This window comes from Schistosoma mansoni, chromosome 5, assembly GCF_000237925.1.
Source record: "Schistosoma mansoni strain Puerto Rico chromosome 5, complete genome".
Classification (NCBI taxonomy): domain Eukaryota; kingdom Metazoa; phylum Platyhelminthes; class Trematoda; order Strigeidida; family Schistosomatidae; genus Schistosoma; species Schistosoma mansoni.
In genome coordinates this window covers 3,151,190-3,177,878 of record NC_031499.1, presented here as the reverse complement: position 1 = coordinate 3,177,878, position 26,689 = coordinate 3,151,190, and the positions used below count along the sequence as shown (strand labels likewise).

General features: G+C 34.2%; 1 protein-coding gene across 1 annotated transcript; it reads right to left on the bottom strand.

Annotated features, from left to right (window-relative positions):
- Positions 1–5,860: 5,860 nt before the first annotated feature.
- Smp_160070 (putative ring finger protein) lies at positions 5,861–25,270 on the bottom strand (the record flags this gene model as incomplete). Its single annotated transcript, XM_018797639.1, has 7 exons — positions 5,861–6,000; positions 6,142–6,498; positions 10,165–10,506; positions 13,322–13,568; positions 14,227–14,281; positions 18,146–18,281; positions 25,195–25,270. 7 exons carry the CDS (start codon positions 25,268–25,270, stop codon positions 5,861–5,863), a joined length of 1,353 nt encoding a protein of 450 aa, XP_018652661.1.
- Positions 25,271–26,689: the final 1,419 nt, after the last annotated feature.

Below are 26,689 nucleotides of genomic sequence, written 5' to 3'. Positions count from 1 at the left end.
AGATGCACCTGGGACCTCATTCTCACGTCCCAGTCAACAGCACGTGTCATCTGCCTCGTCTACGGACGAGACTTCCGTCTCACGTCCAGACCAGCAGACCACACCGCCCTTGACTGCGGATGAGATTGCAGGCTCACGAGGTTCGAACGAGACTACCGTCTCACGTTCCGGTCGCCGGGTTCGCTTACCCGTACGATTTCGCGACTAACCTCATAACCAACTTCGGATACAGTATAGGACCCTAACCCTATACTACACGAATGCTACACTTTTCTCTTTTTCTCTCAATTTTTTTTGTTTACTCCGAGCCTACGCCTTCGACCATCGCTGCTCCGGTATCGTCGACTTCAGTAAACTTTGGCGAAAGCTGGCCTGATCACCCACGCTCTAGTCAACGCACTCAGTCGATTTCTGTGGCTCCAAATACGTATGGTATACATTTGGTCCCGAACATAGTTAACCTGGTCGCATCTGGTTCCTTGGCTCAATCTGGTTTCGTCCTACGTCTGCAGCGTTTCTGGTCCGGACCTCTACGAACGCAACCTTCAGATTCTGGATACAAACCACTCTGGTGTAGCATGCTAATCCAAGCAATCAATACAGCACGTTCCTTCTGGTACCGTTCTACGTCAAAGACTTTTGGTGGCAACTCGAGGATCAACGATCACTTCCTGTTCTTCCAACGCCTTCGTCCTACAATTGCACGTTTCGCAATCAGTCCCACGAACGAAACCGCTACGTATCGAAAGTGTAAACCCTTTCTAGCGGGGGGGCTCCTGTAGTTACCGGCCAGTCTCGATAAGAACATGATTGGAATAACAGAAACAATTATTATTATTGTAACCAATTGTACCAGAGATTGTTTTACTGTATTTGTTTAACTGTATCAGTTTCACTTCTTGTTTCGCTATCCGCCTTGTTTGGTTCGAACTTGCTCACGCACTGCCCATTTCGCCTGTACCCTTTGGCACGTCTCGGTATTAATTCGATACCACGAGATCGCCAATAAATATACTTGATCTGGATTAATAAAGCCTTCTGATTTACGAGCTATCAAAGGAACCAAGTCGTTTTTGGGCGCTTAATCGAATTGTAGTGGTGACCATAGTCCGTCCTCGACTCGACATCCACTACATATCCAAAGCTAGAAAGCTCATCGGATTTATAATGATAAACTTCAATAGTATCGAGTTGAAATCATTATTATACAGAAAATGTATCTTATCCATTCTTGAATATGGCATTTTAGTTTACAGTAACTGCAGGCATAATGACCTGATTAAAATTGAAGGTGTTCAAAGAAGATTCACTGAAGCTGTTTTGGGGGTATTCCGACAACAAAGACTATCACCGAAGATGTCAACAACTCAAAGTAGAACCTCTCTGGATCAAGCTTATCGAATTGAACCTTATCTTTATCTACCGGCTTATTAATGGTATTTCCTACTCTCCGGTACCCACTCTTTCATACTCTATGATATCATCCCACAATCCACCCAATAAGGAAAATATTCTAGCGATTTCAATAATCCACACAAAGTTACGCCGGAATTTTTTCGTTATTCGCTGCTCAGTCATGTGGAACAGACTGCCAGTAAGCCTCCGTTACAGTGAAACTACAACGTGGTTCCAAAGTTTCCTTGATGACTTTCTTTCCGAACATGGATTCTGTCACCTATTGAATATCAACGTGTTTAATGATGATTTATACAAACAAGGTACGTGATCTATCTAATTGACTGAAAAGCAAAGTGAAACCTTTGAGACATTTCATGTCTATTTTATTTCATTTTTTTTCTATTCATCTTAATATATGAAGTCTGCTTATGTTCGTATTTAGAACTATTACTGTTATTAATATCATTATTGGTCCCTTGACACATTAGATATGCTTTTCATCTCTTTATGTCCTTTTAATCATATTCTATTCTTAAATATCCAAAGACTATAACTAAAAATAAAAACAAATTACCCTGTTACACTTAAACAAATTAACTTGTCAGATTCATTTTGTCTTGACCACATATAGATAACACATGGAAATTTATATTTGATTATCCTTTGCAATTAATTGTGACTATGATAGCATCATTCTAAATTATTATTGCACAAATGTTTATACTAATACCCAGTTTCACTCTGTATACTGTTACATAAATCTACATGTATTTATCAGAGTGCGCTAAAGGATATTTTTTAAATTGCTGGTTTACTTCAGAGGTCAATACTCACTACACTATTATTATCATGGTTGGACCCTTTTGTTAGGAGTTCATTTCATTTCTTTCTTTTTTTCATCTAAATAAATATTATCCTTAAGATTATGAAGTTTGTAATTAAGACAATAACTTGTGTGACGCTTAAATCAACTTCTCAGACTTGTTTTATCTTCACTATGCATATACGACTCATATATACTGATTATCCTTTGCACTTATTTGTGACTTTCATGGCATCACTCCAAACTATGAATGCACAAACACTTATTCTAATTTTCATAGTTGAATTCATGAGACAATTGAAGCTAGACCACCAAGGAAGACGTGGAAGCACTGGACAGCCGTTTCGTCCTATTGTGGGACTCTTCAGGTTTTCCTTGGTGGTCTAGCTTCAATTGACTCATGCTTTCAACTATGGAAATACTGAAATCTCCACTGTTATAACGTGTGAGTTGGTGCGTGTGTCCTATTTGATATATGAACGCCCAATTAGAGAGGAGTGAATTTATTGATTGGAGCTATGATACATAAAATCGTACGAGCAGTCTTGATTACTTGTCAGTCCTGTTATATGCCTAGCCCAGCCAGTTAAGTCCAGAACACCAATAGCAGCCTAGGCAATATGAATCATTATGCACAAATATACTGGGTTTATATACCAACCAAACAGACCACATCGTACCATAAAATAGAAAATAACATTTGTACAATAGTTGGCCAAATGTGGCTGTTAATAGGGTGAAAGTAATCGATAGACTGATGATAACTCAAGAATTGTATAATAATAGGTCAAATGTTAAAATAAAGTTAATGATAAGAGGAACACGAATATGAATAGTTTAGTTACGTAACAATTGTACAATAGGAAATATACATATTACATTGGTCCATAAACAGTCCTCAAAAGTTACCATTCCTAATTCACAAGGGGATATAACATCTACAAAACCCCTTCTGATACTTATTGTAATGTCATATTTTACCACAATAATAAGTTCTTCACTTATTAATTTATTTTGTTTTACTTTTATTACTCACTTAGCGATATATACATAGTTGTTTATTCTTCTTCTGTGTACATAAACACGCTTATTAAACTATTTATGTAATTCGCATCACTTTTATTTCTATTCCCTTAAGTTCTTCCTTAAGTCCTTCCTACCCATAAGATCTTTGTGAATAATAATAATGATAATAATAATAATAGTAATGATAATAGTAATAATAATAATTTGAATCTTATAAGAGTCCCACCAATTCGAGATGAATGTGGGAGTTTTGAAAGAGCCGAAGGGACATTTTTTATGTCTAATCACTTTAGATTTATGGCAGCTTACACAGTAGTGTGCCCACTCTCTTACGTTGACAATTCATACTTAATTAATTCTCATAAATAATTGGATCATATCACACAAACCAATGAGTCAGATATCAAAACTAACCAAACCAGAAAGAAGCGATCTCAAGGAAATCAACTGGTTTATACAGACTCAGACAAAGATATTAGACGTCGGAGGTCACACAAGTTATTTATTCGAATTTGCATTAAACTTTATCATGCTAAATATGTATAATTATCTGGATAAATTTGTACATAACTCTTTTAAAACCTGATGTTTGACTGAAACTAGTATTATTGTGATCTGTTGGGATTCCAATTATACCAATTAGTATTGTACCCTTCTATATCCTGATTTGTTACGAATTTCGTGATTTTTTAGTGCTACTTGATTTACTTCTATTTTCATTGGCTTATTGGCCTTGCAAAATACCATATATCCTATTGTGTATACTCAGATTTCTGTCCTACTCAAAGGACGAAAGCTTTATTGAAAGTTAGCACTCCTTCCTATATAAATCATTTTCTCTTAACTAATTAACATGTTTTTAAGAAATAGGTTACAGTTTAGTTTTGTTTTCTGCTGTTATGTATGAATGATAAGTACTCTATACTTTGATTTTTAGTAACCTCTGTAACCTTATTTGTATTTATTTCTTTGATTAATACACCTACCTGTTGATGAAAAAGCCAACATCGGAACAATTCAATGTTTAGTTTCGTTTCTCACAACAATATCGTACTTCCACACATGTTTTGTCGTGTGAGTTCGGAGCATTTATGTGTAACTCGATAATTGGGTTAGAATCCTTCATGATATCAATAAAAACTCAACAATTTCCACAACCCTATACTGATAATCATCATTTTCTCACTGGTAACTAGCTTCGAGAGACATTTCTCGGAGTTCTAATCAGAGGTCGTGACCAATGGAGTTCAACGGTGTCGGGTATGAGTCAATCACCTACTGAAGACAATGAAAGATGGTCGCGCATTATCGTGGATTGGTTGAAGTTAGAAATTAACACCACTGGATGATGGATCAACGGTCTAGAAGTTAAACAATAGAACACGAGACTGAAGGTCCTGTATTCGAGTCCGGCATGCGGGATTGTGGATGAGCACTGTTAACGGGTCTAGCACTTCCAGGTTCTCAATTGTGACCTAATTTAGATCAGTTCATGATCTCAATAAAATCCTAATATTCATTTGAAACCCAGTATATCAATAAGACTATTGATTGTTTATTTATGACTCCAGTTGCTTAGGATAAGTTAAAATCGTGCTCATATTTGAATTATATGTTTCAGTAGTAAAACTCTTGTAGATGAGTACTCTAGATTCTCTTGTTTCCTGGTATCTATATTTGTTCCATGTTAATCATTTCCACCCAGTAAATCCAAAACAATATAGTACTAAATTAAAAATGGTTTAGAATATGTTATACAAAAGAATCCTAATGGACATAACTATGTTATTTGGAACCATAAGTGAATAGTTTAAATTTAATTGTGAACTCCAATGCCCCCATGTTATTGACTCGTCTATCAGCTGAGTTTCATTATTAAACAAATTACCACTTTTCACCCGACATTAGTGATAGAGTAAAAATAGATCAGGAGGGATTTTGTGTAGAATTTAGTATTTTCATAGTTGAAATCACGAGTCAATTGAAGCTAAACCATCATGGAAAGCCTGGAAGCTCTGGCGCGAGACTGGTAGGTCCTGGGTTCGAATCTCGCGAGTGCGGGATCGTGGATGCGCACTGCTGAGGAGTCCCATAATAGGACGAAACAGCCGTCCAGTGCTTTCAGGTTTTCGATGGTGGTCTAGCTTCAATTTACTCATGATTTCAATTATGAAGAGTAAAAGTTATATATGAAAAATATTAATCTCTGTATTTCATTAATATGCAATAAATACCATTACATAATAGCTGTTTTGATAAGAATATTGGAAAAGAAAAACAATTCTATAATGAATACTGGCAAATTTGATCAATCTACTTGAATATCAGTAGTAGCAACAATGTGTTGTTCTTTAATTTCTTGAATAAACATATACTGAGATCAATGATTGATTGAATTTGAAATTGATCCCTGATATATTTCTATCAGTAGCTATTGTAGACTTGTTTTGTACTAATCTTACCGCGATCATTCATTCGTTCAATGTTCAATTCCATAATGTAGATGATAATAGTTAAGATGATATTGATGAATTATGGTTATGTACATGAATAATTCATGTATGTATATACTAATATGTATTTTATATGTATCGTTAATTTACTTTATTATCATTAAAATGTACTTTTTGGACGTGATTCTCCAGGATTTGAATTCGTTCCTCGATGTAATAAATCTGATAATAATGCATCATGTTGTGATGCTACAGTAAATGGTTCTTGTGGTCCATAAACTAATTTACTATTCTTATATTCTGTATTTAAATAACGAGATGGTGGGTTTCTATGGACAGAATTACTATTATTGTTACCATGACTACTACTATTATTATTATTAGTAGTAGTTCTATTATTACTTTTAACATTAGTTGAATATATTTCTTGTTTATAATCACGTGGTAAAGTTGAACTTATTTTTGTATTCATCGGATTATAATATTCTAAATCATGATAAGGATTCAATGTTGAATTTGGTGAATGTTGATCAAATAATGTATGAATTTCATCTGCATTAATATATGGTCTATCTAAAATAGCATTACTTAAAATAGTTGCTATAGGATAATTTTGATTGGTTAATTTTCGACCAATAGTATTACTGATAATAGGATCATAAGATTTATTAAGATGATGTTGATTTTCTATGGATAGATGTGTAGATTGATCAAAGTTATGATCAACTTCATTTCGTATATTTATGTTAGATTTGTTTGATGATTGTACTGTATGTGAATTTTTTATGACATTTACGCCTAAAACAGAATAATAGATTCATTAGATAAATGAAAAGATTGAATGAACGAAACGATGTGAAAGTGAGTGACATTAAAATTAGTTATTTCTAAGAGATTGACACTTAATTGAAATACTGTTTCCATAGTTGAAAGTATGAGTTAATTGAAGCTAGACCACCAAGGAAAACTTAGAAGCACTGGCCCTATCTAACATCATACAGCCAAAACCAACAATCAGTAAATCGAGTTCTATGACCTTGTCCCTGTGACAAAAAACCAATGATATGCCAACTGACACTAATAGCCTTGAGTTAACTGTAAATCCTTATTGGTCTTTGATACAATAGCTTCTTGCCTTGCCCTGCCCATTAAACCTAGAACACAACAATCAATATCCACTGTATAAATATTATATTTCAGGTATACTTAGTTTATATACAAGTAGACTAGACTGCATCACATCATAAAATGAAACAATAATAATTATACAAGATAAAGTCAAAAGTTACTGTAAATAGGAATGACTTTTAATAGCAGATTAAAAGTGAATTAAGTACAGTAAATCGTATAATAGTAATTAATGGGTTAAATGAAAGCTTATGATAAAGGGGATATATATATATATATAGTCTATTTACTTAATAGTTATACAAAAGAATATATATGTGATAATAGTCAACCAATAATTCTAGCATTTACTGTTCAATTAGTCTTTATTGCATATAACATATATAATTCAGTGGAAGCATCATCTATACTAATTATATTCTACATGATGTTTTACTAATTGAAGCACAATTTACGGTATATAGTAGATCCAACGAAGCTAGCGGTGCAATCTAGGACGCGGATTTCATTCTATTTGGTACTTTTCAACTGGATGTACCTGCATCACGGAGTTGACGTTCACACTGGGACTCAAACCTACTACCATCTACTTCAAGCGCCATCACGTAATCCATTTAGTTACAGACTTCAGATAGCTACTCAATTATGCAACGGTTATGAGATTTAATTCGTTTTAAAATGGTTTGGATTATCCCATTGTTAATATTTTTGACTGGAACTTGATCAGTTTTGTTTGGAAGCTGATGAGTCTCAGATGGGACCTAACGTTCGTTGTGGATTCCGCGACTAGCTACATTACGTCTGTTCCACATCAACTTGTGTCATAATGTCTACGTAGTGACAATTTGCACAAGATGTTCATATTCCAGTTTGGAATGGTTGAATTTCAATCGAAAATATTTATAACAGGATAATCCAAACCATTTCACTATGAATTTAAATTTGCGATAGTTTCTATCCTCAGTTATCTTTAGTGATGTCAGAACATGATTTACGGGATGAAAACGGACTTGTGTATCGTTTGTCAAGAAGAGTTATCATTCAGAAGACGACGTCTCATTTTCATTTCTTCCAGTCGGTCTCAATAGGTGAGCGACATAAAATTTGAAACTAATTATTTAGATAGCAAACGTCAATTAAAACAGTTCACTGATTAGAAAACGTTATACTTGGCATTGAAACGAGACGACATTCTAAGAAAAAAGCGATATTAGGAAACAGAAAGCTTTTAAATATTGTCGACTGATGTTAGCTTCAAGAGGAATATGAAAGGAAAAATGACACTTCGCTTGTACAGTACTAAGGCTAACATTAAGCAATTATTGGTGATAATAATAATCTCTTCAGCGGCACTACCGTCGATAATTATATCGACTATATAAATGAAAATTTCGACTGTTGCTATATCACAGATAAATGTAGACGTACGTTTTCATAAATTTTATGTCAATACCTTGGGTTCGAATAGCTTGTTGCACAAAAACAACCTGAATTTCTGGAAAGTGTGATGTTCTTCAGAATTGTGTATACATTTTACTGATAAGCAGTTAAAGTCATCAACGTTAGATAACAGTATTCTTATCGAGTGATTAGACAGATGAAACTATTCATTCATTCAGTTCAATATCATCAAATGAGCTAATTGTGTTGAATAAGGTTCAGGAAAAACCGTCCACTACAAATTGTAGAGAAACAAGGTTAACCTATAAAAGACATACTTCTAAAATATATTGAATATCAGTACAGGATTTTGTGGAGATAACAGAGTTTCCATAGTTTTACATCACAAACCAATCTTAGTTAGACCACTATTGAAAATCTGGAAATACTGGAAGGCCATTTCTACCTAGCATGTAACTCTTCAGCAGTGCACATCTATAACATTGCACACGGGAATCAAACTCAAGACTTTCAATCTTTCACGAACGCCGAACCTATAGAAGATTGAGCCTGCATCCACTAGTGTTACTGTCTAACTTCAATATGGCAAGACTATCGCCCACCACCTGCGGTGGATAATTGTCTCACATCAGACATTAAACTCCATAGCTCGTTTACTTTATAGTAATAAAGTAGTTACGATCAGTGTGTGACCGGAAAATTAAAATGTGTTTACGTTAATAAATTAGAACGACAATAAAACGGTCTCCCCTGAGAGTTAGCGTAAACCTGTTTGAGTGTGTCCTTGCGTGCACTAATTACAGAAAAATTTAATAGTGTTTTAAAATCATTTTAGCGTTTATATGATATTGTAATTATTATCTTACCTTATATTTATGATATTATCAATACATTGGAAAGTGAACCTTATTCTTCATTTGATATTTTATCAAAAGCTTCAATTTACGACTGTATGTAAGTAGTTAGCAGACTGAATGACATCACAGATACCATTCATTAGGTAAGTGCCGTTATGCTGGTAGAGAATAGTTTAATACTATCTACTTCTAGTTTTGGCTGATTGACGATGGCAAATTAATCTCTACGGTATGCTTACCAGCCTATATTTTTCAATTACTAAATATAGTATGGTGGCTTATCACTTTATAATGGCGCCCCACATTGCTAGTCCGAGATCTGGCTCTGACTTGTATGAACAAATGAATGTATCATGAAAGTTTGACAATGGTAATAAGAAGCCAAATGAAAGTTGAGTTAGATGAATGTACCTCAGGCATTCATTCACTCGAACAGACTAACAATGAGAATTGGAGATGGAGAGGGTGAGAACCCATCTTGATGATGCGTGACTCCTTATTTATAGTCAGAAAAATAAGCTAAAAACAATGTGATGAATATGTAACGGAGTTGAAATCACCATGTATGATATACTAACAGATTCTATTTTCTTTCTATTGCAGGGTGACCAAGCATAAACTCTTTGGAGGAAGAAGAGCAAGCCTTAAGTACACTAAGCTTACAGGATGACTCGTAAGACTACTTTGTAAACTGACTTTTCCCACCGTATTCTTGCACCCCGCTCTCTTTGATTTTGAAATAGAGAGGCTCGTGGTTCCCACTCCGTGTTCTCTCTTGGTGTGAAGTCCTTGTTTAACATTGTGTGCTGTGCTTTTTCAGATCTGTCCTGCCTTTTTCTGACCGCTGATTCCACGTGTTACAAATAATGTAATCAATACACACACAACACTCATTAAAACACTCAATGATGTAAGCGGATAATCAACAAGATCAAGATGTGACACAAGGGGGATCAAGCAAACTGAAATGAAACTGTACAATAATTAGACATTGAAAAACACCATACTACTAAATACAGAGTAAACATATACATCAAAGTTTGTTAAAGAAAAGGTGTAAATTACAATAGACATTTACCTATCTCTTTTGTTTCTTCTCTCAAATCTGCATATTCTTCATTATTCATTAGATTATCATCTAATGTATCAGTTAATTGATTACGATCTATTACAGATTGATTAAGTAGAAGAGAATTATTTGAATTTGAAGCTATTCGTTTACTTTTAGTTCGTTTTTTCTGATTTAATTCAATAGGATTGCTATTTGATAATTCTATTGTATCAATATCATTATTATTACTAGTAGTAGTATTAGAAGCTATGGTTATACCAGAATTGAATTGATTCTCTTTGCAGATATTCAGTTCGTCAGTAGATTTCATTGTTTCTGCAATCTTAGAAGTGTTGTGAACTGATAGTTCTTGATCAAAAGTTAGAACAAAACAAAACGACTTGAAATATTGTCTTACAGTTTTTGATTTAATTCTATTAAGTTTAAAAAAGTGTTCAGTTATCCATTCTACTAACAACTGTTATTCAGTAGTACTGTGGTATGTACTGTAGTGCCATGCTTCACTAATTGTTCACCTCGATAACCATTATAATACAAATCTTAACTGTGCATAAAATCAGAAGGCGAAGAAAAGCGGCAGCTACAGTTTTATTGACAAATGACGCAGCGAGCGAAACAAAAATGACACGCATTGGAGATGGCGGTTAAGCCAACTCACTTTTATCAAGCCTTGATCAATATTTATAGTCAGACAAGAATAAATGACAGACATGTCATAAATAGGGTAAGGAGTGTACACACACCTACGCTCACATAAAAATGGTCTGGGTTAATAAGTGAATAGTTAACAAAATGAAAACATGACTAATGATGGTTAGGTGAATGAACTTATCCAGAAGTTAGAATAAGGCATATGCGATTAACATAACTACAGCACTATTTAAGCGAACATACACAAGTAGTACGTAGCAGGAATTGGAATGTTTATCAAAAAGAACAGTGAAATAAAGAGAAGAGGAAGGAAAACCAAGAACAATCAAAATAATAACAGGATTAGAAAAATGATGAACCGTATTAAAGACAACTGAAGAAAGAGGTGAAAACGATGTACTGAATGTATGATTTTCGTATTTTACAAAGCTACTGTTTCATTTTGCATTAAGTATAGATTGGTTTTTCGCCACCTTAGTTTATATTCACTACATTAGTGGTGTTGAAAGGTCCCATTAATAGTTCATATATTGATCTCCAATTCATTTATAAAAATACTCTGATTAGTGAATTTCAGCCTTGTCGACAGCATCAAGCTTTATCGTAAATTAATTGAATTTGAAGATATGAAGTATTGAGTAATAACTCAATAGTTTAAAGATAATGTGTTCACTAAAAGATGGAGTTTCTGGGTATAATCCTGATAAAGTTATAAATGTTTGTTCTATGTTATGACAAAAAGGTCTTCCAGTTCATGGTTTCCTAAATGATGTCAGTCAGTAACAAAATCATGTCCAGGTTGTGCAGAGTGCTGAATCTCCTTGAAATAACGAACCGATCAATGTCAGACCATTATTGAAATTTGAAAGCACTGGAAGGCCGTTTCACCCTTGGATGGGACTCTCAAGTAGTGTGAATCCATCACACCGCATATAGGAATCAAACTCAGGACCTTCGAATTCGAGCGCAAACGATATTCAACCCCAATGAATTTACGACATGGCACAACTATCTTCCGTTGCCTTGGATGCATAACTGTCTCTCACCTCCCCAGTTCTTTTAAGTTTTCAGTGTTGGCCTAACTTGGACCGGCTCATGATTTAAATGATATCCAAGTTAAATATACCACCACAAAAGTACAAAGATCAGATGAATGGTCAAGGGGTTAAACTAAGCAACACAATACAAGCCAAAATCAACTTAAATGTTTGTCAGATTGACTTAATGTTGACTGCTACTTCAACTAGAAGTTAAAAATAAATAGAAATTGCGAGATCAACTGAAAAGTAAGTAAATAGATTATAATATGAATTTTATTTCTGGACAAATAGAATTGCCTAGATATCTTTATATATCTTATTGATTACTTTTCCTGAGACGGATTTACTGAATTCTCCTCTGTTTCGGTTGACTGACAGTCCCTATTTAAGCAAATTAGGAAACAGGATTTCCACTTCAAGTGTTAAAGACCGTTTTGTCAAAATGAATAGATAAAATAAATGCAGTTCATCAAAGATTAAAGAGAATTTTCGCTGTTTCGACAGATGATAATAATTTCTCAAGGAATAAACTTCAAATAATAGTAAGTAACTTCATTCCGAGTAAAATTGAACAGTGGGAAGGATTGAAATACAAGAACTATGTCTTCTCTTATTTATGACTTATAAAGTGAATGCACTTTACAAATGAGAAACATCCGACTCCATCAGTATTTTTCATCAACCTCCGACTATCTATGTTGCATCAAAAATATTATCGTATTGGACATCAACAGTTTAATTATAAAGAAGCAGATTATTGATCTGCTTGAGGAAAGCACCCAACTGCGTCACAAGACAAGCCCTCACATGGAATCCTGAAGGTCAAAGGAGAAGAGGAAGACCAAAGAATACATTACGCCGATAAATAGAGACAGACATGAGGGGAATGAACAAAAACTGGATAGAAATAGAAAGGAAGGCCCAGGACAGATTGGGTTGGAGAATGCTGGTTGGCGACCTATGTTCCATTGGGAGTAACAGGCGTAAGTAAGTAAGTAAGATTATTGATCTTCAAGGAAAGGACTCTAAAGAACCATTAAAACTAGGAGTATTTACGTCCCGAAGGTACAGCTGGATATTTCAATCTTTGAAGTTTATCATATGAAAATTCATGCAGTATTGATTAATTCGCCGAAAATTTTAAAAGTATTGAAAATATGATGAAATTAAAAAAGCGCTGAGAGAACAGTTAACTAAATTTCTGGCATTATTTATTTCAGTGAACAATATCTGTATGACTTTCTACTCTATCCACCTAACTAATGAGTTAAGATAACAGCAGAAAAAGGTCCGTTTTCGTATGAACTACAAGAGTTCCATCAGGAAAGGTTAAATAAAACTATCTAAATAATTCAAAGTGTTCCTGAGGGATTACACCTATCATGAAATTTGTAGCCAATTTTAATTGACACAAAGCTTTTATCTACTTATAAATTATTAAAGTAGTTAAAGCCTAAAATCAAATGTTTTACCTTCATTTCGCATATTAAAATCTGAATATTCATCATTCTGTTTTTGACAATTATCTGAATTGGTTTTAGCCAACTTAAATTGAGCTTCTATATCTTGTTTATCATTAACTACTTCAGGATCACCATCATCAAAATGACTGTTATTATCCAAGGAATGAATAGATTTATTTAGTGAAGAAGTTTCTTTCTCATCAAGATGATCAAATGTGATTTGTGTTTGCTTGTCAGATTTCTCTTTGATACTTGACTGGAATAACAGTAAAAGAATAATAGTAGCAATGAAAAGTGTTTTAAAAAAACGGACATTTCATCTCAGTCTAGTAACTTTCAAGTATTCTCAAATATTTGTGTCTGTTTATACAATGTTTGTGTTGGGAGATAGATTCTAGGTGTCACCACATAAGTCTAAATATTCACATGAGAATCATGTTATGTTATATAGATGAGATCATGAGTCAATTGAAGCTAGACCACCATGGGAAACCTGGAAGCACTGGATGGCCGTTTCGTCCTATTGTGGGACTTCTCAGCAGTGCGCACTAACGATCCGGTCTCGCGAGATCTCATCTATAAAATCACAAAAATCTCCACAAAACCCCCTTGTGTTTTATGTTATAATCATTACATTATTGTTGGCTGTTATGACTTTATTAACCTAAATCAATGGGTTATGGATTTAATCCGCGTCACAAACATTAACTCCACGACTTGGACATATTCAGCTGATAGATCTTCAACAGTACAAAACAAGTGTTTTGTAATTCAATTGTTTATCATTGAAAGTATAACTTGTAAACTATAAACTTTCAGTATTCACAGTAAGTTTAGTAAAATTTTCTATCATAAACAGTTGGGCAGTAATTTGAATGGAAAATATTACCATAAAACATTTTAAACAAAAATACCTTCATTGCTAACTCGGTCATTTTTCTCCATCTAGCATAGTCTTTACGTCTACGCCTAAAATATAAAATAAAAAGTATATTACTGGAAATGAAAAATAAGTAGTAAGACACACTGTTGCAAAATATCAGTGAATATATGTAACTGTACTAAGTATATAGGTGATTGATTGAGAAAAATAATAAGGAATTTTGTAATTAAACATCTTTTACCATTTAATTCCCATTTTATTACGTAAGTTTCGTCACAATGGCCTAATTTAATCGTGAAATACCTGAAGGTTTCTAAAAATAATAATATTATCATGAGTTTTAGGGGTTTTGTGGAGTATGAATCAACTTTCCAGTATCTATTTGTCACAGACTGATCTCCGCAGAGGTCAAAGTCATGGATAAAGACTGTTGAGGAGTTTCATACTAGGATAAAACAACTTCCCAGTTTATCTTCGTTTTCAATGATGCCTCAAATGATAATAACCTATCACAAATACAATCAGAATGAGGATTGTTAGTTAAATAGACAATGTAATGGCAATCTTTGAGTAAAATATGATTTAAAATAGTGATTTGTTAACTAAAAAATGTTTTGGAATTCTGAAAATAAGTTTTGTCACAAGGTGATGCTAAATAAATAGAAAACTGGTGAAACATTCGTTAAGAAGTACTTGAAAAGTTATTACAAGTCAGTAAATTTTTCAATAAAGTTAGAAAAAAGTCTAACTGATTACATTTTTAGAATCGGATTCTGTGAAGATTTTAGTAATTTTATATAGTTGAAATCATGAGTCAGTCAAAGCTAGACCACCATGGAAAACTTGGAAGCACTGGACGGCCGTTTCGTCCTATTGTGAGACTCCTCAGCAAATACCGTCTTAGTGGTCTAGTGATTAAGCGCTCGTGCGCGAGACTGATAGGTCCTTGGTTCCAATCTCGCGAGTGTGAGATCGTGGATGTGCACTGCTGAGGATTCCCTTAATAGAACGAAACGGCCATCCAGTGCTTTCAGATTTTCCATGGTCGTCTAGCTTCAATTGACTCATGATTTCAACTATATAAAATTACTGAAATCTTCACAAAACCCCTTCTGATTATCTTTATAGAATAGTTTAATTAGAATTTAATTTATTTAAACTATGGTTTAACCACAAAAATGAAGGAGAGTGAATAGATGATTGTTTAATTTTCGCTCTTCAAACTTATGTACAAATTTTTAATAAAATATTAAATTATTAAATATCAAGTTGACCTTGATGACCGTATGAAAACAAAAATTTTGATCCTGGAAAAGGTAATTTCTTATTCTTTCTTTTCTTTGTTTAAATAAATTAATTTCATATCTATATTTATATTAATTTAAACAACACGAAATATGACCTGGTTACATTCTAGTTAAGAATTATCAGATTTGGGGGCGGGGTTTGTGCAAATTATAGTAATTTGAATAGTTGAATTTATGAGTTGATTAAAGTTAGATCATCATGGAAAACATGGAAGTATTGGACACCTGTATCGTCTTAGTATGGGACTCCTTAGTAGGATGAAACGGTCATTCAGTGCTTTTAGGTTTTCTATGAAGGGTCTAACTTTAATCAACTCATGAATTCAACTATTCGAATTACTACAATCCCCACAAATCTCCATTCGAATTACTAAATAACTGATCAATTATGCTGTTGGATTGGTATGAAATGTCTATTTTTTTTCCAGATATAAGCACACTTAAGATTGGATTTTGATATTGGTAGTAATTCTACGTGTTGAACGTTTCCAGTTTTTGGTTATAAAATCCAGTTGTTTTTAATTAATGAACCACTTCTGAATTGGAAAATCGTCAGTCTAGAGTACTAAAGTAATATTTACTCATATGTAAATAGTGAAAAGCAGTTAGAATAAATTTGTGTGTGTGTAAGAATAATGATATATTTTGTTGACTAATGGCATCTGATAGATTCATACATTGTACATAGTGTATTGCGTTGATTTCATCTATTTCAGCCTGTAATTTATCAATAAGGTTCGTGTGGTTGACATGTTGTTCTTGAATACTGATATAAAGTAGTGAAAGTATGGACAAACAGGCATTTAGCCTACTGACTATCAGAAATATGTGATATCCTTTCCCCTCGTTCATTTCTACTCCGGACTTACTGAGTGTGACTGCTTGTGACCGAGTTGAATAAAATATTATCTAGTCTATACTCACTCTGGTTCTTTATTCTGGGTCGTGAAACCTGGATCTGACATAACGTGACTAGTCTCATTATCGTATTATCTTAGTATCCCTGAGAGAGAGAGAAATATTTTAAACCATTCGTCATATCAAATACTCGATTGGACAAATATAGATCGTGATATATTACTATTTCTTTCCAGCATAAAGCGTGTTAGATGTTAATTCCTTCTAATGTAGGTTGTAAATGACATTGAAATTAAACCCATCACTAAATACAAATTGTAAGTCGTTAACCTTAAAACTTATTCCTAAATCCCTAATCTTAAGGTTAAATCTTTAGTCACTAGCTAGGAGGAATTTATAAATGTCTAAGATACTATTTCGATCCATCTTAGTGTTTGAGTGCACAGGTGTTCTATATCTATGTGGACTAATTTAAACATATTTGTTATCATTTTGTATAGGGAGAGTAACCTTAGGATGAATTTTTTTTACCCTTTATAATATTATTGTTATCTTTTTCCATGAACTAATTATACACGAAAGCTATTATCTATTTCTACAACAACTAGCTATCATTCAATGGGATTGTTTTACGTTCATCCCTATAAATATGTCCTTACCGTTTATCAAACCGTATCAAATTGAAATGATGACCATCGATTCTGTCGTTCTTAATTCTACTGAACAAAATATCATAAAATAGGTATCGTTGAGAAGTTCTACTGATTTATTGGCCAATCAGAAACAAGATGTAGAATGTAGAATTAACAGCTGGTAATACGATCAAGGTTAAGGATTTCAAGTTTATGATTTACGACTTAGAATTAGAGTTAGGATTTACGATATGATATAGACTTAAGAATTAACATTTAGGGTTGAGGAACAGATTTAAGGTAAGAATTATGACGCTTAATCGAAAATCTTAACGCTAACATTATGAACCGAAACTGGAAACTAATTCTGAACTCCAACAGTTAAAAACCTATCAGAAACTTCGAAAAGTTCATTAACCATATGGAAATTACTTATTTCCTCGTAATTTTTTCAATTATTATCCTTCATCTGGAGCTCAAAAACACTGTCAGCCAACATCAAAGTCAGAATTTCCAGTACAGACATCAAGACAGTTCTACTGTATGAAGCTGAAACTTGGAGAACTACTATAACCATCATCAAAAAGGTATAGGTATTTATAAACATTTATCTACGCAAGATACTTATTATCCGTCGACCGGATACAATCAACAACAATACACTGTGGCAGGGAACAAGTCAGCTTCGAGCTGATGAGTAAATTAGCAAACGATGCTGGAAATGGATAGGAAAAACATTGCAGAAATCATTAAAAAGCACCGAAAAACAAGACTCAACATACATTCCTCTAGAGAAAATGAAAAGAAGCAGACCAAAGAACATATTGCACCGAAAATTAGAGGCAGGCATCAAAAGAATGAAAAGCACTTGGAAACAACTGAAAAAGAAGGGCCTAGAACAGAGTTCTTTGGAGATCCCCGATCGAAGCCTAATGCTTCACAAGGAGTAACAGCGTAAGTAAATAAATTACCCTTCATTTATTCATACTTGTCACTTTCTGATTGGCTAAAACAAGTCAGTACCTCAAGGTCATTCAGCACATAATTTAATCACATCCAGTAACATAATGAGTATAAAATTCAAAAATTTTACACTTTCTCATCCCTGTAGTAAATTCAAATTCTGTATTTAAAAACAAAAAAAAACACTTACCTAGAAATATACCAAGCTAAAATTAACATTCCTAAAAATGTGACCACAATAAAGATTAATGCAGTCAATGTCATTGCACGATCAACTGATCTTTTAATGATAAAACCTTCATTATTCTCATCATTATTTATATTTTCTAAAATGAAAAAAGAATAAGAAACATCATTATCAGTATACTTCTGTGGAATTCCTTTTTTGATATTCATAACTGATTTCTGATCAATCTTTGTTGATCTATGGGTATCTTGTAGGAACCATCTTGATACATTCAATCTTCTCTGTATTGTTCCAATTTTAGTATATGTACCGCCCAAATGCTCTGGTACGACCGAAAGTGGGGAAAGTCCTCTCTCCCTCTCGAAATGCTCTCACATGGCCAAGCGTATATAGCCTCTGACAGGCATATCCTACTCATTGCCTTCTCGTGGCGGGGTTGTTGCTCACGAAATTGAGAGGACGAGAAGCGAATGTACGACGCTTTAACCGGGTTGATGGACACAGAAAATCAACCTAGGGGAAATGGAAAACCCTGATTCCAAACCAATGGTGCATATGGGCTCCAGTATCCTGAAGGAACAAATGGCGTATGAATCAATCGTTGGTCACCGACTATCATGGGACTGCATCTCCTTACGATGCTCCACCGCCTTGTGGGTTAGACCTTTAGGTCAAAGGCTCCGAGTGTGGTCCGCTAAGAAAACCACTTGTTTCGGTTCAGGCACCTGGGCAGTATCACAGCCCTCACACAAATCAAATAAGATTTATGTGGCGCATATTTGTCTGGTGCTTCTTTGTACCAATATTTATGTGTATAAATAAATAAATAAAGATACATTCAATATATTGAAACTTGTATAGAATAGATGGAATTGTGGCTAAGAGTGGAATCCAAGACTTACGTTTCGTCTTATATAGGATTTGTCAACTAGATATGTTTACATGTCAATATTGATGTCCACAAATTAGTTCCTAATGGATATCATGCTGATGTATTTAAAACGAAAGGTATAGTGTTCATGTCTCATTGGGAACATTAATACGATTTAATGCGATTTCTAAATTCCTTAGCCAGCCACCATTCCATCTATAGTAAGATTAAAGTACATTTGATAATTAAACCGACCTAATAGCACTTAAAATTGATAGTTAATATTTATTCAATAAAATTAAATTAAATCCATTAAATTTATTATGACTAGATGAATAAATGGGAATAGGAAACTTTGAAAACTATCCTCCCATGAATCAATTTACATACATATTTTTAATATGTATTGATTAAATGAACAACTTAGGGTTTTCCTATACGTTCCTGGTTGTGAGTTAGTCAGTCAGCTACAACGTAGGACCAGGCACATTTATGCATCGCTCCAAGTTGCCATACCTCGTTAGCACAACAAGATGAACACCGAATTCATAGTAGTTAGTTTAGTGGTGGTAGCATATAAAAGATAGGTTGTATATAAGGGTATAGTATAGGAAGGAAGAAAGTTATGAAGCAGTTTTATTTTCACAGTTTAAGGGAAGACAGAGAGTGTAAACACCTATGCCATTGTAATCGATTCTGAGCCATGTCACCCAACCAAGTAGTCTGCATCTACTGACGTGGCTCAGACTAGAAGTTAGTGACTTCAAGCACTGATGCCACGTTTTGGTTTGGCCTCCCCTAACTCTCTTCCAACTATTCTCAATACTATTCAGTATAGCTCGCCAATACTAGTCGGCATAGCCAGTTGTAAGTTTCTATTTGATTTAATAAATACTGTAATATCTTCTTTTGTCCATAGATCATTGTTAATTCCTTATGAACCTATTAGTCAAATTGTTATCACGAAAATCATAACTATGTACATATTGTGAATTATCATTTATGCTGTGCTATAATCTTGTATAATGTGTATTTAATTTTGTGCTTTTCAAAGCTTGAATAATATAAGGTGTCGTGGATGTGCTACATTCTCTGAGCTGGATGGTTTAAACGTGAAGCTTTCATTGTTATTTTAGATGACATCTGTTGTATTCCTGGGAAAAAGATGACAGATGGTTAAGGCGTGATAATGTCTAGTTGATATCATGTACTATATTGCTAGTGGGACCAGTGACCAATTTCATGAATTTACACACTCACAAATGAATGACAATCGAAGAATCAATACTTATTGGTAATCGAGCTCCTTTATAAATCAAGAGTTCATTAGAAAATATTGATAGTTGACAGATTAGTTCTCTGTTGTACCCGATTCAACTATGGCTAAAAACTCATAAAATAATGTATTGAAAATCCCTGACCACACAGCATGCCACATTGGAAGTCACAATTTAAACACCATATGTGGTTGAGGACGGAGCATACAATACATAGTCAAGTAGCAAGAATTAAAGAATAGTAAAGTGTATAAAATAATTAATAGATTCACTGGAAGCTTACAATAAGGGGAATATAGAAATGTAATAATAGGGTTATCTACTAACCATACACTGAAGATAAAATTAATAATTATCCGGAAAATAGCTCAGTAAGTTTTAACTTTCCTAATATTCGTTTCGTTATAATAATATCATCAGCACACAATTCAAAGAGAAATGAACTACCAAAAGTCCATCATAGTCGACTTTCAGGCTGTTTTATTGATTTGGAATTCAACTGGTTATTATCCATAACTGCGTGACCATTTTTTTGAATGTTTGCTTTGATTTTCTCCTTCGACTTCACTCTCTAACTTTCCGATTGTTAAGTCATAGGATTAACTACTGTACAGTCAGAGATGAGGTCATGAGAGTTAATAATCAAAACAAATATGCAAAGAACAATTAGACAATTATGAATAACAACCAAATGAGTTCCAGGTCAACAGAACACAATGCTGGTCAACTGTAGAGAGATTTTACTTGTTCGCTTCTCTTTCAAGTATTTGCTGGTTATGCCAGTGATTAGAACATTTAGCTTAGAGAACACAAAAACTCTAAAATTTTCATCCTAAGGCACAAAAATTCTCAATTATCTTAACAAACGGTCTCTGACAAGTTTCCTTATCGTTTTACTTGGTAGTTTGAATATAACAATATCGTATGGTGCATGATATACTGGGTTAATCAAACTTGGCTCGAATGATAAGTGATAAACGATGGCAGGACAACGTTATGGTTCAAAATTTGGTTTCATAGTTACATGAACAAGACTTACGCTATTGGTTGAAAAAAATGACTTAATTTTCTTAAACAGATAGTTATATCAATTTCAATAGTTGAGATCACGAGTCAATTGAAGCTAGACCACCATGGAAAACCTCGAAACATTGGAAGGCTGTTTCGTCCTATTGTGAGACTCCTCAGCAGTGCGCATTCACGATCCCGCCTCGCGGGATTCAAACCCACGACCTATCAGTATCGTGCGCGAGCACCTAAACTCTAGACCACTGAGCCACCATGCAACTGTGTTAATGTCTAACTTCATCCGATCCACAAAATTAGGCGAGACTGATAGGTCATTGGTTCGAATCTCACGAGGCGAGATCGTGGATGTGTACTGCTGAGGAGTCCCACAATAGGACAAAACGACCGTCCAGTGCTTCGAGGTTTTCCATGGTGGTCCAGCTTAGATTGGCTCGCGAATTTAATTGTGAAAAAATTTATAGTTACAGCTATTCGTTTTTATTATGTCCTTAATTACTTCTGTTCAATACATTTTATTTCTATTGTTCCCCTTATCCTATTGACTGTATTAATTCACGCTTTCTACTAATTGTTTTGACTTGTGTTTTAGATACAGATTAAATTGGGTGGTTATACTGCATAGAATTGGCTTAAGCCTCATGAAGGCTATGTTTGCATCAGTCTAGGGATTAACCCAGAAAGCAATCCGTTAGGAAAGTAGGTCCTATAATGCATTTATATATATGCACATCAGTATAAGGTAATATATTTATCTTAATTATGAGGATTCATTCATTATGGTTTCGTATATGTACATTATAAATCCAAATATGTTGTCTCGTTGATATTTTTCATGGTAAATTTATGCATACACAATGTAAGTAGCTATTCAATATGACATTCTTTTGCTTTTTAAAACAAACTCTAATCCCATCCTATTGGCAACTGAAACACTGTACAGCGTAGCACCGTTGGATGCCAGCCAGCTCAGTGGTTTAGAGGCTAAGCGTCCTAGGTCCGAGTTCCGTGTGCCGAATCGTAGATGCTCAGTGCTGAAGAGCCCCACACTACGACGGAACTACCTTTCAGTGCTACCAAGTATTTATTATTGGATTAGTTTAGATTGACTCGTGAATTCAGCTGTTAATTGTCTCCACAAATCCTCATAATAAAAAAAGCTGATTTATTTATCGTTTTGTCATTAAAAATTATTTTCTATCTATTCAATAATAAACTGATAATATTGATAACAATAAAAGGAAGAAGAAAATGTAAGATTTTATTGATATGAGGGGAAGAAGAAATAAATCAATCATTATATATATTTATATCATTATTAATTCTAGAATATATCATATTATTGATCATTGCTTAGCACTTATCAATCCTTGCCGGGTAGAGACAGGTATCTACCTCAGAAAATGGATGAGTGGTTGCGCAGTTATTCATAGATCAATGGAAGTTAGACAGCAACACCGTTGGATGCCGGCTCAGTGGTTCTAGAGGTTAAGTGTTTGCGCACGAGCCTTAAGGTCATGGATTCAAGTCTTGTGTGCAGATTCGTGGATACGCACTGCTAAGGAGTTCCATACTAAAACGAGTTGACTGTCCAGTGCTTTTAAGTTTTCAATGGTGGTCCAACATCAATCGACTCGTGATCTCAATCAAAAACTAAGGAATTGCCACAATCCTATACTGATAATACTTATCAATTAAACAATTCTACAGTGGAAAAGTGGCTATCAGGACTCAGTAGCTGAGTGGCGTTTGAAGCGAACGATATTGGGTTCGAGTGTCAGAGTGAATATCAACTCTGAGATGCAGGTACATCCAGCTGACGAGTCCCAAATCGGACGAAACGAGCGTCCTGGATTCCACTATCAGCCACTACCCATTTTGCTTACAATTCGACAGTGGGTTAGAAAAATAATCAGAAAGATAAAATCAATTTCAATTAATTCTATTTACGAATTGAAATTTAATTTAGAGGAGAGATATTCATTTTAAAACACCGGAGTGTATGAAAGGTTATAAGTATTATATTAATGTTTAAAGAAATTTGTTTACATTTGAAGTGTTTTGTTAAGTTGGATACTTAAATTGTTCATCGAATGGATGGATGTTTCATTGAAGATAATATAACTTAGTGATTAATGTAAATAACGATTGAAACTAGTAAATTAGTTTTATAATTAGGAGTAAGATAACAAGATTCGGATTTGTTTTTTTTATGATGCTCAGTTTGTATTCCAATAAGAGTTAAGTAAAAATTATGTCCCAGAGTGAAAATCAACTCTGAGATGCAAGTACATCCAGCTGACGAGTCCCAAATAGAACGAAACGCGCGTCCTGTATTCCACTGCTAGCCACTATCCATCTTTGCTTAGAATGCTTGTGAATTTAGGCTATATTGAGGCAATACGCACAGTATGTACATATGGCCAATAAGAGACTGACCAGTTTCAGTCCTAAGCATCAATGGAAATATTCAAACAAACAATACTAAGTGAATTTATGTAAATTTAGTTTGGAAGATGATTGGAAATAATAAATGTATGCGTTATGTAACTAAGCAATGAGTATGATATTATGTTTGGATTGAATTGTAAACAATATTTGTTACTAATGTAGATTGTATATGAGATGGTAATTAGTTGTTTAGCTTATTTTATTGATTTACGGTGTAGTCAGGAGTGTGTGTATGGTTTCTCAAGATCCGACATGTATTAAAATTTAACCATTAGGGAAATATGTCTCATTTATGTATGTTTTGTGCAGTCAGTGGGGGATTATTTATGCAGATAATTGGACAGCTTACAGTTTATGGAAATCTGGTCGTGATTCACAGTAGTTATTTCGTTCACCACATAACCGTTGTACATAATAATCTTGTCGACGCAATGTTATCAGCTAACCAGCTAACTGCTGAGGAGTCCCACAATAGGACGAAACGGACGTCCAGTGCTTCCAGGTTTTCCATGGTGGTCTAGCTTCAATTGATTCATGATTTCATCTATATAAAATTACTACAATCTCCACAAAACCCCCCTCTCATATTAGGTAATTGTCAATTTTCATCTAGGTAGCATGAAGGTTTTAATGATTCAGGGATTTTTATGTTTAACAATCAAATAGCGCTCTATACATTAACCCCCTTAATTTTAAATGAGCGACAACGAATCATCAATTAAATGATTGATAACAATCAGTTGAGTCATTATTTGGTTTAAATAATATTGAAAGTATTTTAGTCATTTTAACCTAATAAAACTCATCATTGGACTTTGTCATTAAGTATAGTGTTAGCGAGTTTGACTCTTAAAAGTTTTCTTTCATAATCTGAATACCAGTCAGATAAACATTGGACTAATATCATCCGCAACATCTTCAATGTTAGATGCCCGTGTCGTTTCCAGAACTTTTGTTCATCTTTTAGTTCATTTAAATTAACTAGAATAATCTGTAACTGTCTTCTATGAACATAATACTATAACTCAAATAACTCGTGGTATGATAAAATTTTAGACCTAATAAATGTGACGGTTTTAAAAGAGATGTATAATGTAAAGTAAAATCCAGTATGAAACATTTAGTATAAGCTTAATAGATATTCAAAGACCATAGTTACTGATTCAAATCTCATTTAAACTGAACTTAAGCTAATGGAAATGAAATATTGGCTAAATGAAAAGTTAATCTTAACAACGAGATCAATGATATACTGATCTACCATTTTCTTTAGAAAGGGTTCTTGTTTATATTTTGTTACGATGATAGTTTTCAAATTTATTGATTATTACTTTATATTTCACATAATTATTCCATTTGTTCAAAAGCATATTGATCAATAACAATAAACGAAAACCATAATCGAATGTTTTCACTTCAAAACTTACTTTGTATTTCTTCAACTTCAATTTGTTTATCTTTGCCAGGAGCTTTATGTTCACATTGGGGTCCATAGAATGGCATAAAACAGCTGGAATGGAAAAAATATATAAAGATCAATAAAATGAGTTGAATAATTTTTGGCAAAAAGTAATGAATCAGAAGGGGTTTTGTGGAGATTTCAGTATTTTCATAGTTGAAATCATGAGTCAATTGAAGCTAGATCACCACCAAAAACCTGGAATCACTGGACGGCCGTTTCGTCCTATTGTGGGACTCGTCGGCGGTGCGCATCCACGATCCCGCATTCGTGAGACTCGAATCTGTTGTAGAGATATCAACTCACTGAAGACAATTGGTGAACAGTTGCTCAAATAAAGTGGATTGGATGAAGTTAGACATTAACACCTTAGATGCCGGCTCAGTGGTCTATTGGTTAAATGCTCCGGTGCGAGACTGGTAGGTCCTAGGCCCGAGTCTCGCGAGTGAGGGATCGTGAATGCGCCCTACTGAGGAGTCCCACGATGGTACGAAACGGCCGTCCAATGCTTCAAAGTTTTTCATGGTGGTCTAGCTTCCATTGACTCATGATTTCAACTATGAAAAAGTAATAGATTATTTGTTGTGGTGATTTTATAGGGAATTTTTTACAATTCAGTGTCAGTTTACATTAACACTTCAGGTCTAAGAATATGGTTATTTTCTTACGACATCTCAATGTCTTACGTTTCATCCTGCATGGAATTGTGGGTTAGTATTGCATCAGAGTTTCAAACTAGGATGGAAAAGCATTCCAGTGTAGTGAAGTGAAGCAAACGTTTTGCTTTCAGGAAAGGAGGGAAGTAAAAGTTGATAAGGTCAAGATCTGTATTCTAGTTGTCATAAGAATCTGCAAATCAGTGACCAATCTATTATACTACAATGTCCATTTTAGTCCAAACTGTAAGTTGCTACCCTTAATTCTGATACAGTGCATGTGGCTTATGGGTAGTGTTATGTCCTTGATCCGTCTACCTAATAATGTACAGGAGAGGACTTGTCTCGAGGCCTTGAGGCTAGAAATACGTGATTCGAAATTAAGACTAGCTGTCTTCTGTAGACAGACGAAAACGATTCTATCAAGTGATTGGTTGGCAAGCGCAAGCAAGAGAAGACGAGTAAGCTGGAACATTACTTTATCTGTTCCTGACTCCAACTCCGATTCAGATTAGTTCAAAAAGATACATGAAGAAATAGATGAATAACACAACCACAAATCACAAACAATTAGGATGATTCAATTATGTCCAAATGAGGCATCAGGGTAGAAAAATAATGTACCAAAAATTACGTTCAAATTTCAATAGCTTTGGAACAGAAGAGGATATGACAATGAACCATACATCAAATGGAAGCTTATGGTTTGTAAACTATGGACAAAAGTAAATGTTAGTGTTTTACAAGCTTTGAACTAAGTAAAATAATGTCCCCAAAAATAACTTCTGTCGTTTGTCATCGCTTCGT